General features: G+C 39.8%; 2 protein-coding genes across 7 annotated transcripts in view; one reads left to right on the top strand and one right to left on the bottom strand.

The window, feature by feature from the left end:
- The window catches only part of skap1 (src kinase associated phosphoprotein 1), a 122,787-nt gene that overhangs the window by 107,663 nt on the left and 2,519 nt on the right, over positions 1-12,605 (top strand). The window contains exon 12 of the mRNA XM_057825206.1: positions 211-313. Within this exon, the coding sequence (XP_057681189.1) occupies positions 211-303 (93 nt within the window). The 3' untranslated portion in view covers positions 304-313. The remainder of the gene's footprint in view (positions 1-210; positions 314-12,605) is intronic.
- The window catches only part of snx11 (sorting nexin 11), a 29,608-nt gene continuing 18,800 nt past the window's right edge, over positions 1,798-12,605 (bottom strand). For 4 of the 6 annotated variants that reach the window (XM_057825203.1, XM_057825201.1, XM_057825202.1 and 1 more), the window contains 4 exons: positions 10,727-10,827; positions 9,867-9,962; positions 7,437-7,664; positions 1,798-3,315 (listed from right to left, as the gene is read on the bottom strand). In XM_057825203.1, coding sequence (XP_057681186.1) covers positions 2,640-3,315; positions 7,437-7,664; positions 9,867-9,962; positions 10,727-10,827 — 1,101 coding nt within the window. In that variant the 3' untranslated portion in view covers positions 1,798-2,639. The remainder of the gene's footprint in view (positions 3,316-7,436; positions 7,665-9,866; positions 9,963-10,726; positions 10,828-12,605) is intronic. The other 2 variants (XM_057825205.1, XM_057825204.1) reach the window with 1 other exon arrangement.

The following is a 12,605-nucleotide window of genomic DNA, read 5'->3' as shown; positions in this document are numbered from 1 at the left end:
AAATATGGATAATAGCAACCAGTTTACATGTTCATTCAACATTTTTTTTTTTAATATAATTGAATTCCTGATTAATTCCCTTGCCCTTGTGTGTAGTTTGCTAAATGTCTCCTTCCATAAATTAATAATTTAAGTGGTTTGTCGAGTGTGATCCAGTATGTTTTGTCATTAGAGGCCTTCACATTAAGAATGATTCACGTGCTTTTCCAGGAGTACAACCTGGACGGCTGGTGGGTCGGTGAGCTGAATGGCACCGTGGGTATCGTCCCCAAAGACTTCCTGCACCCTGCCTATATCCTGTGAGCTGCAGCAGGTACGAGACAAGGCGTCCTGATTACTCTTTAACCTTGCCATTCACATTGTTTAAAAGAAATAAAATAAATTAAAAGAATCTTGAATAAGTGCGAAAAAACAATTTCACTTCTCCAATGTGTAATAGTGGAGAAAAACATGAATAGTAGCCAATTATTCCAGGAAGTAGACAAAATAGTCATTGTCAGAATTGAAATGCTCGTATTACTTTAGCCAGTTTAAATGCGAGTACCGTAATTTTCAGACTATAAGCCGCCACCCACAAAATTTGACATGAAAACAAAATTTGTTCATAGATAAGCTGCACCGGAGTATAAGCCGCAGCTGTCCTCCCTGTATTATATTTACACCAAAAGATATTAACCGGCACCACTTTATTTGACAGCGTCATCATACGATTGTCATAAGACCAAATGAACCACCATTGATCCTTCATTGCTTCAGAAAGTTTCATTTGGCCATCACTACTCCCTCGGGGGAGACAGTCAACCTCTCCTGCCACCTGCTGTTAACACTGTTGTCATCCAACATGCCTCCTAGCATGCATTGTGGCGCTACAGATGTAAATAACAATCAAAAATCATGTTCCGTGCTAATTATTTCTTCAGTTACTGTTCCATTTGTTCCATTAACAGCTAGTTATGGTATTTGGTAACACTTTATTCGACAGCAGCACCATAATACTGTCATAAGACCATCATACTTGTCAAGTTCAAACACAAATCCTTAGGATGACATTTATAAATCTTACACAAAATAAGAAGGCACTCAACTTTTTCTGAAACCTGACATTACACTGCCATTAGCATTAATGAATGCTTATGACAGATGTAATTTTGTGTCATGTGGCATTTTTTGAATGGACGTAAAAGATCAGATCTGGAAATAAATGTAGTTAGTGACATAATTTACCAGACGACACTTAATGACATCTGACATAAGCATTCATTAATGCCCAGGATAGTGTCACGTCATAATTATGGTGGTCTTGTGGCAGACGTCTATGTCAAAGTGTTACCTATTAACCTAAATACAGTAAATCAACAAATAAACCGCACTGGACTATAAGCCGCATGATTCAAAATTTGGGGGGGGGGGGAAATAGTGGCTTATAATCCAAAAATTACGGCATTTCAGCTTCTCCTGCCTACTCATTACGCATCAGTAACCCACTGTAGTATGAGTCTATTGGAGAAACAAGCTTAAATGGATCCAGTAAGTGAAGCGGACTTTGCATTAGTCCCACACGGAGAAAGTGACAGATTGCACGAGTACAGAAACTATTAAGTGTGCATGCCTATTTTCTTAGCTACTTTTGGCTTAATTTGAGTTTATCACCATTGATGTGCTACAGCCTGCATAATCGTGGCTTGAGTGACGTCACATTTATCATATTTATTTGCCACGTCTCAAGTCTGTCAGAATGGTAAATGAAACTTTCTATGCAGTTATCTGTTGAATTAAGTAGTGCAGCTAGTGAGAACGCCCACATTAGTGACTTTATTTGGTCAAATAAAATTACACATTGGTGTAATCAACAAACAGAAGTTAATCTCACTGGGAAACGTCCCAGCAAAATATCAGTGGTGAAACAACTAAAACAAAACAAAACAAACTAAATTTTAATGCAGAACGAGATTTAACTCAGTCCCTTTTTTATCAATACAATTAGAAACGAATAAAATGTCAACTTTGGCGCCCTCTGCTGACGCTAAAGCGACAATACACAACTAAAAACGCCGATGCCTGCTGTCAATAATTAAAATGTATCGTGTTAAAACAAAAAAACAAACAACAACCTCTTATGTCTGGCAACTTTGAATGTTTCCTGTGCAAAGCTGACGTTCAAAACGTCAGATAGAAAGATATAGTGGCCTTATTTCCAATATTATATTTTCATTTTATAGTTGCAAAGTTGTTTTAAAAATACGAAATTCCTCAGCGCCCTCTGCTGTCCCAAAAGTGACATGACAAATTAGAGCTGAGGCGTCCACAAACCAGCATCGACTTTCTGAGGAAAAAAAAAAAAATGCATTGTTCATAATGCTATATATTCAAGATTACCAACTGATGTTCTACATCCTAATCGCCGTTTTAGTGCTCAGGTCAAAGCAATGTTGGAGAATAGTTTTGCTGCAAAATATGTTGAAGCAAGCAAAAAAAGTGCTTTGTCACCATCTTGTGGCAAGTATAGACAATTGTCTTTTGTCTGAAAATGGTTGAGTTTCTGTAAGCGTAAGTTAGAGAAAGAACGTAACATTTTGATAAAAGTGTTTGATTATGACACCATTCAGAACAAAAAAAAAATTCTAAACTAAATATCCTTTTCAGTCTGACAAATCTGAATTGTTCCCATGAGCTAAATCAGGAGCAGAGCTGCTGCCCAACACGCTAAAGTCATTCTCAGCAAAATTGACATCCAAAGAGTTACTCAGCTCCCGGTCAGTGGGACCGTTCGCTTGGAGGTCCGTAGCGGCTCCGCCCGGCACCTGTAACCAGCGGTTGTCATCCTCGAGAGGTGTCTTGACAAAGCCGTTTGGTGACAAACGCTCATGGCTGACCAAGTCTTCTTCATCGCTGACTTGTACGATGCTCTCATTTGACGATGTGAGAGAGGCGGCGTCCACCTCGCTTACAGCTTCCTGTCTAGACGTGACCGCTTCAAGCACGAGTTCCTGTACAGGCGCGTTTTCCTCTTCTGCTTCAGAACACGCAACCAGAACCTCCGCCTGTGCGTCCTCCTGAAGACTTGAACTTCCAATGTCCTCCTCCTCAATGTTCGTAACCACAGAAGCGTGGACCTCCACGGGGGTCTCCATGGGACCGCTTCCAGGCGTGGCATCTTCTGTCACCGTCCGCTCATTTCCCAGGTAGAAGATAGCCGGCGTGGCTTTGTCCTGAGTGGTCAGGTCCAGAGGTTCGAGTACGTCGTCGGCACCGGGCGGGAAAAGCGGCAGGCTAACTCCGTCTTGGTCGTGAGAACGAGGCTGATGAGGAGCCGGGCTGAGAGGAAAATTTGTTTACAGTATAAATATCAATAAATAAGAATACAGACAATTGGCCTGGATTTATAATAGTGCTGCAATGATTAAGTGATTGACTCGAGTGTTCGATTAGAAAAAACATTCGAATTAAATTTTTGCTGCTTCGAGTATTTGTTTAATTAAAGTGTCGTTGTAATGGTTTGTTTTGAAAGTGTTTGCATTTAGCTTTATTGATTTGGGTGGATACACTGCCCTCTAGTCTGCCTCATTTCACATGGCTGAATCCAGCTGCTCCCTGTTAAGACCAACCTAAGATAAGTTTCTGTTTGCGCAAAAGTTTTTTTTTTAATACATTCGTATTTTAGTCTATAGGTATATTTAGCCGTTTTTTGTGGGAATATGTGTCCGAACCATTTGTTAAGAGCACTGTAAAAATAAAAAAATAAAAAGTTAGCTAGCGGACTTTTGTTATGTAAGTTAGCCAATTGTTCTTTTGTTGTACATTGATCCTTATTATTATTATTATATATATATTTTTTTATACCGTTCGAGGCTCAGCTCAGGTATTTTAATTTTTTATGTTCATAATCCGATTACTCGATTATTCAAACTAAATAGTTCATCGATTAATCGACTACTAAAATAATCGATAGCTGCAGCCCTAATTTATAATCTAGACCAGTGCTTTTTTACGTCGTCGGGCGGAGTTGCAGTAGGAAGGAAAAAGTAGGTAGAAAGTTCTCGGTCATGTGCAGATGAGCGAGGTATTGCTTGTGTTGCGTTCAAGAACTGCTCGGATTTCTAGCCATCAGCCACCTTACAGTCTGCGACAATTTGAACCCCAGCACGTCTACTGTACATCATTTGATTAGACTCGTCAAGTGGGAGTGTGTCATCTTAGGCACCCCACGATTCGATTCGATTATTGAACGAAGATCACGGTATTGACGATGATCACGGTCATCACGATTATCGATGCATCAAACATTGATTAATAAAGTAGCCAAACAAATTTATGTCCATTATTGATTAAAAAATATCCTAATGATTCAACAGGAACAATGGAAACATGCCCATACAACAAAAAGCTGCCTTAAACTGCATTTTCCCCCCCTTTTTTTTTTTGACAAGAAAGTGCAAAATTAAATAAAGGCAGTACTTATTTCTCAACTTGCCTATACAAAACGAGATGCTCTTTTTCACAAGAAAGTGCAAAAACATTAGCTGTTTCAAACAGCAGTACTTATTTCTCTCAACAATACAATTTACACTGGTGAAATGAATTCCACTTTTTCTGGAAACAAACCAAGTGTCTTTAGAAATAAGACTTCTTTTAACCAATGTACGACATACTTCGTTTTCAAAAATTTCTGTACTATTTCGCATGTTTGTAGTATTACCGCTGTAATTAATCCTGGTTTTACACGTTCTGCATCTGGAATAACTTTTGTACACCACCAAACAACGACCAATTTGACATGGAAATACAAGTCGCTAATTAGCATAGCGCTCGGCACTAACTAGTAACACCTCAAAAACAACAACAATAAAGGCTAAACAGTACAAGAGGGTTTGTGTACTCACCTCTGATAGACGGACTACGGACTTGGCAAAACACTAGGGACTTTTTCCAATTAACACGACTTGAACCTACTGCTGGACAACTGAAAGACAAAGAGCAACGAACTCTCTCTCTTCCCCTCTCGCTTTAAAAAATAACTTGCGCACAGAAGCGGACCACCGGGTCCCTGCCTGTCTCATACACAAATTTATTTTCCAGTCTTTTGAAAAGGAGTAAATCTCTCGTTCAGTAACTGGCAGCATCCATCATAACGTTGTGCGTGCTTCCGTTAAAGGTGTCCGGGCGGCAGACGTGTCTTGAATTTCGTTCCGCTACGAGCGGCAGTCATAAAGTTATTAGGGAAAATCATCGTTTTTGAACATTTATGAATTGTAATCGAATCGTTACGTGTCGAATCACGATGCATCTAATGATCAATTTTTTGCCACTCCCTCATCGTCAAGTGTTGATATACACGAAAGTGTCCATTTTATCCATGTGACTACCGTCAATCCTCCCTGTATTTTTACTCCAACACGTTGTCGAGGATAGCAAGGTAGCTGATGGCTAGAAATCAGAGCAGTTCTTGAACACTATCCAACAGCGCTCTGGTGCCAGGCAAGCTTAAACGTCATCTCCAAACGAAACACCCCTTGCTTTAAAACAAGTTGATTGACTATTTTGTTTGCCTTTGTGAAAACACAGAAAAACAGGCAACTTTTTGGAGAAAAACTACAAAGGTAAATGAGAAAGCAATCAAAGCCAGTTACCTTGTTGCTAAATTCAAAAAGTCCCAAACTGTCAGAAACATCAATACTACCTGCCTGAAAAGCCATTGTCGGCGAGATGCTTGGCCCTGTTGCGATTAAAGACATTGCTAAAGGCCAAGTCTGATAACTCTGAGCTTTTCAACTGCTATAAAAAAAATTGACTGAGAGCTGTTGAAGAAGATTCCTGCCAGGATATCGGCTTTGTGTTCATCTAAACAGGCTCAAGTTTCACACTAAGTATATATACTGAGAAATTATTTACCGTAATTTCCTGAATATAAGGCGCACCCGTGTATAACGCGCACCCCAACTTTACCTGTAAAATCTAGGGAAAATTCTTGTACCTGTGTATAAAGTGCACTTTAGCACCAATAGATATGAGTCTCATGTCATATATTTCTATATATATATTATGCCATATTTTTCTGTAAATTATTGTTGGAATGGAAAGATAAGACAAGATGGATATATACATTCAACATACGGTACTTAAGTACTGTATTTGTTTATTATAACAATAAAACAATAAGATGGCATTAACATTATTAACATTCTGTCAAAGCGATCCATGGATAGAAAGACTTGTAGTTCTTAAAAGATAAATGTTAATACAAGTTATAGAAATGTTATATTAAAACCCCTCTTAATGTTTTCGTTTTAATAAAATTTGTAAAATTTTCAATCAAAAAATAAACTAGTAGCCCGCCATTGTTGATGTCAATAAGCACACAATGCTCATGGGTGCTTAAGCCCACAAGATCAGTCGCACCCAAGCGCCAGCAGAGGGCGAAAAACCTCCAAAAAACACAAGTAACAAGTTGGCATTGCACTGTGCTGTCATTTTAATCTGTTTGAGCGGGGCATGCGCGTTAATTGTGTCAAACATTTTAACGTGATTAATTTTAAAAATTAATTACCGCCCGTTAACGCAATAATTTTGACAGTCCTAATATATATATATATAGATATATATACTATTAGACTATATTCATATAATATATCGTGTATATGTTATATAATATTTAACAGAATTCATCAGCGGAACTAATGTTGGCAAGTTGTGTAGTTCCCGGGGGGAAGAGTTTAGTTAAGGGACCAGCCGGACGTAAACAAATGTCCCGTGATTTGCGTGCAAGATGTACGTTGTTACTTTGTGAGTTTCAATATAAATAAAACAACGCGGCTTGGCTCAGTGGTTCGACCCTCTTCCTCAGACTCCTGTCCTAGCTCGCCACAGGGTCAACATTTATACGAAACGGATCGCCGTATACGTTCTCTTCAAGACAACATCGCCATGTGCCAGCATGTTGCAACGCTAAGGTTAGAAAAATGTACCAGTAAATAATAAACGAATAGTACAAAAAACATTTTAAATTTATTAGATGTGAAAAATATCATGAAAACAATTATTTACCACATGAAACTTGATTATTATATCGCTGTCGTTTGGATTAGGTAATAATGTGCTGGTCCATGCTTACAATGGAACATGAATAGTGATGAAATTTTTCTGTCTCCGTCCCTGTACCCGTGAATAACACGCACCCATGATTTTACGAGTAAATTTTGGGGGAAAAAGTGCGCGTTGTATTCGGGAAATTACGGTAATAAGTAAACATACGGTACAGAAAGCAATTTTAGAACATTTTTGGTTTGTGGTGTGCTGCAAGATTTTTTCCAATGAAAAAACGTGCCGTGACTTAACAACGAACTAAAAACACTGATCTAGACCAGATTTTCCATTTGCTATTTTTTTTTAAACAATTGACTTTATTAATGTAGTCTGTAAAGAAGTGGCACGGCCCTTACCTTTCCATGGATTCGTAAGACACATTGAGACTCGGCTCCTTGACGGCGACTTCGTCCTCCTGAGCCTGAGCCCAGCCGCGATTGGAAGAAGCGTATGTCAGAATTGCGTCCGTCACAGTGTAAGGGGTGTGGCCTTGCACGCAGTCCAGGATGTGGCCGACAGGAAGCTGCGTCTGAAGGAACAGGTGAAGCTGGCTGTCCGACAGACACACTGTCATGTTTACCACCCTGGAATACACGCACACAAAACAAGCATTTAAACTAGGCCTGAACGATATATCGTTTGAACATTGTTATGGCGATGTGCGGATGCGCAATACTCACATCACGAGGACATGCGATATTTTGATTTTTTTTTTTTAATGAACACGCAAACTCGTTTTTCTTCATGCACGTACAGCTTCAATAATTAGCTCATGCTGAATGAATGATTAGAACAGCCTCTCACTTACACAATGAATGGGTTGTCTTTGATCGTAGAGCTAAGGAGTTGTCCATCGCCAGATCAAAGCTACAAACCTGTCAATCATCTTTAAGCACTGAAAGAGATGGTACCTTTTCTCGTAGGCACCGTCTAACTTTTTGCATTATTCTAACACAGTATTATAATCAATCAGGGAATAGTATTGTTTCTCGTATTTACTGTTTGACTGTTTGTATTACTCGAACACACCCAATATAAAGTAAACAGCACTTATACCATAGTATAAGGAAAACAAGCAGAATAGCACGAAGCCCAACGTGTGCGTCATGAGCAAGATTGACGCTGACAAGCCCACATCTGCACCAGCAACTCTCGCAATCAGTTCTCCCGGACAGTCCAGAATAAATGGCGGGACGCCCTGTCCCAACTCAAGGAACACCGCCCGATATCCAATGAATAACACGATAGATAAGAATCCAAGAGCCCCTTTGACACTGAGGTGGCAAAATCCACAACCCTCGTTGCCCTAACAACAGTAACTCCCTGACAACAGTAACTTCCGAATCCTCCTGTCCATCCACAAACAGACAATAATCCCAAACACACCCTTCTTCCTGTCCACGGCCCGCCCCGCGAGAGCCTTCAGAGACAATGTTGTCTAAGTGTTGTCATTTTTTCTCGGGAACCTTTTGTTGACTTCTGAAATGGTGACCTTGGACCGAGTTTGCCTCCTCGCCTGAGTCTGTTTCGCCTTTCTGTTTGATCGCTGCCGACCCTTATTCTCGGTGAGCCTTCTTTAAACCTTTCAAAATGGAGTCAGTACAAAGGGTTAAGAATAAGGTGAACGATCGGAGTTTGGCCTCCTGGCCGGATTGTCGGAGTCTCGCCGGCTCGGGTCGTTGGCGCTGCGACAGCGCGACTACGGCGATTCAGCTGGCGCGATTCCAGCGGTCTAGCTAGAACAGTGGTGCCCAATCCCGGTCCTTGAGAGCCCCAATCCAGCTTGTTTTCCATGTCTTCCTCCTCTAACACACCTGAATCAACTAATCAGGATCGTTATCAGGCTGCTGCAGAGCTTGTTGATGAGCTGATCATTTGATTCAGGTGTGTTAAAGGAGGGAGACACGGAAAACAAGCTGGATAGGGGCTCTCGAGGACCGGGATTGGGCACCCCTGGGCTAGAAGGTCAGATTCTTTCAGTACCAAGCCTGCTGCACCGACAGAAAAGGTTTAGTCGCACTGCTTAGCAGGAGGGAGGTTTGAGAAGCTGAGTGGACTCACTCAATGAAGCATTTAAAAAAGAGAAGCATTTTTAAGTTATTCTTGTTTTGAAAAATCATTCATATTATGAAGGCGGCACGGTGGCACACTGATTACCACATCCACCTCAAAGTTCAGCGATCGTGGTTACAATCTCTGGTCTTCCTGTGTGGAGTTTGCATGTTCTTCCCGTGCCTGTGTGGGTTTTCTCGGGGTTCGGCTGATTGAACACCCCAAAATTGTCCGTACGTGTGAGTGTATGCGTGAATGGTCATGTGTCTATAAGTGCACTGCAACTAGCTGGCAACCACCTCAGGTCGCCTTCTGCCTGGAGTTAGCCGTGATAGGCTCCAGCACCCTCGTGAGAATGATGAATGAATGATATGAATGTTATGGAGAGTGATTAAAAGTATGGCATTAATGGTGATGCAATGAAAAATGTGTGTGTGCCTAAATTTGGTGCTGGTGCACCTTAAGAAAAAAGTTAGGCACACCAATGCAACCACTGCAAAAAGTGTGGTGCCTTGGCAATGCATATCGCAATGTTAATTTTTCCATTATCGTTCAGGCCGATCCCAAGCGGAGCTATTCAAGTTATCTGGTGAAAATTCGTCTAGTTTCAATATCGCAATATATCACAACCCCCACAAAAAAATCGCAATGATAGATTTTTCCAATATACCAATTTAAACATAAAAACAAAAAGAAACGTGAACAAAATAACAGCGACTGGCGATGGGACTGACTTGTCCAGGAAGACTTGAAGTCCTTGCCGCCTCCGTTCCAGGAAATCCTCATTGCTGAAAGAGAAGAAGGACTTTCCGGGGAGGTCTGGAACTGGCCTGCAGGACCACAGGCATGTTTCTCAAACTCATGATAGATAGTTCCCACTACTAGAGCTACTTTATCATTATTTCAAGTTTATTTTCAGGTTTTTTTTTTTTAGCTCTCAGAATGCAGTTTATTTACAAAAGCATAGCAAGGGTTTGCACAATTGATGACTAGTTTTTTAATCACCAATTTCATGACACTATATTTGCCAGTATCACAATGTCTGCTTGATTCGATTCCAAAGCCTTTGATACGATTTTATGTACACATTTACCGCAATAAAAAATAGTGTTGCACTAATATCATTTTTTGCCTCTGATATCAATTTTATCACCCGGCTGTGTGGTATCGGCCGATGCAGACACTGTAAAAATACCACGTTTAAAAAAAATAAAAAATAAACTAGATTACTGCACACTCACTTGAATGTACGGTAAATGCTATCACGGCTTGATCAGACACCGCTTAACTTAGTGAATGCTATTGACGGCGCTAGACGTCCAATCCATTTCAAGTGGACGTCTACTAGTAATAACTAATTGGTAAGAAGATCAATTTGATTGGATTGTTGCTCAAATTAATGTTTCCACTGCGAGTAAATGACTACAGCTGCCACAAGATGGTGATCAAGTTCACTTATATCTGAGTGTCAACTCCCTGCAAAGTATTTACTTGGTAGCAAGATGGCACCACAATACAAAGACAACTAATACTTGATATAGGGAGAGTTTCCTGAAAAAAAATACACAAATTTAGAGAGGTTCACTTTACTCACACCAAGCCAGCATTCTTCTGCAGCCTCTTCTTCAACCATGCGAACTCGCTGTAGCGCCGCCGCACACATGACGTCTTGGCGGTGAACGCCTTACTGTTTGTCTGCAACCAATTAAATATTATATATTTATATATACACATACATATATATATTTTTTTGCAATATCCCTAGACAGTGGTACCTCGATATAAGTAAGCATCGGTACACGATTAATTCATTTTGCACAGTTATTCGAAGCTTTTTTCGCTTCATTACGAAAAATTATTAATCATACTAAAGATAATAAGTACGATAATAGATCATTCCCGTTTGCGATAATGCAATAATGTAACTAACGTTGAATATAAATGTAAACAAAGCACTGTATTTGTCAGACTACAAGTTGCAGTTTTTTTTCATGGTTTGGCCGAGAGTTCGACTTCTAGACTGGAGCACATTACAGTATGTGTGAAATTATTAACATATTATATCATTTCACATATTATTTTCACGTTAAACCACAAGAGGACGCTCAAGGCCTGTGTTTCAACATTGGCAGTAATTCATAAAAACAATGAGATTTATATTCCGGAGCAACTTATGTTTTTTTCCTCTTCATTGCGCATTTTTTGGCTGGAGCGACTTATACTCAAGTGCCACTTTTATACTCAAGTGCCACTTATGGTCCGAAAAATATAGTAAATATACACACCACAATGTGCGATACAATGCTCATGTATATAAAACAGTAGAAAAATATAAAATACAATTGATGCTTTATCAAGGCACAAAAAGCCAGATGTAATAGCAAGCCATGGCTGAAATTAGCTCGTCTTTAAGAATTGGCTATGAGCTCGAGTAGTCACTTGATAACGTCTGTAGAATGAGCTGGAACCTAACAAACTAGCTACACTTAGGCGCCACTATGGGGGGTTGACAGCAAATTTACATGATGATGCTACGAGAATACGACACACATTTCATGTTAGTATTTACCATGTTTTCTGTACCTAAAAGCCTTCAGTTTTCTCAAAAGCCAACAGTGCACCATATAATCCGATGCACATTCATGTGTCATTTCATGACAGTCCCTTTAGCGCAGCTCCATCTAGAGGATGCATAGCACAACCCCAACCACCACAACTACTACTACTACTACTGTACCTTATAATGCAGTGCACTAGGGTTGTTCCGATCATGTTTTTTTGCTCCAGATCCGATCCCGATCGTTTTAGTTTGAGTATCTGCCGATCCCGATATTTCCTGATCCGATTGCTTTTTTTTTTTTTTTTTTGCTCCCGATTCAATTCCAATCATTCCCGATAATTTTTCCCGATCATATATATTTTGGCAATGCATTAAGAAAAAAATGAATAAAACTCGGACGAATATATACATTCAATATACAGTACGTAAGTACTGTATTTGTTTATTATGACAATAAATCCTCAAGATGGCATTTACATTATTAACATTCTTTCTGTGAGAGGGATCCACGGATAGAAAGACTTGTAATTCTTAAAGGATAAATGTGACTTTGTATATTGTGACTAAATATTGCCATCTAGTGTATTTGTTGAGCTTTCAGTAAATGATACTGTAGCCATTTAACTGTTCTGCCCAAATGCATGATGGGAAGTGCAACCATGACTGTGCGTAGTGGCACCATTTAATATATCTTCTCTGCGTTGGGAAGTAACATAGGGTGTTAAGGAAAAGATCAACCACTACTGTTCTTGCCCATATTGCTTTCCACGATATTTCTAACTGTTGAGAGAGGGGTTTTAAGGCTTTAGCCAATTAAAAAGAGGCTACAAAGTCTGCCAAAATTCTCTATACCCATTGTACGCCGCCTGTTAGCTCTATATATAGGTAAAACGGCGCCATTATAGATTGAACG

The sequence above is a fragment of the Corythoichthys intestinalis genome, chromosome 21 (genome assembly GCF_030265065.1).
Source record: "Corythoichthys intestinalis isolate RoL2023-P3 chromosome 21, ASM3026506v1, whole genome shotgun sequence".
In the NCBI taxonomy this organism is placed as follows: Eukaryota; Metazoa; Chordata; class Actinopteri; order Syngnathiformes; family Syngnathidae; genus Corythoichthys; species Corythoichthys intestinalis.
Note: the sequence above shows the minus strand (reverse complement) of the source record. Positions and strands in the feature narration are given on the sequence as shown.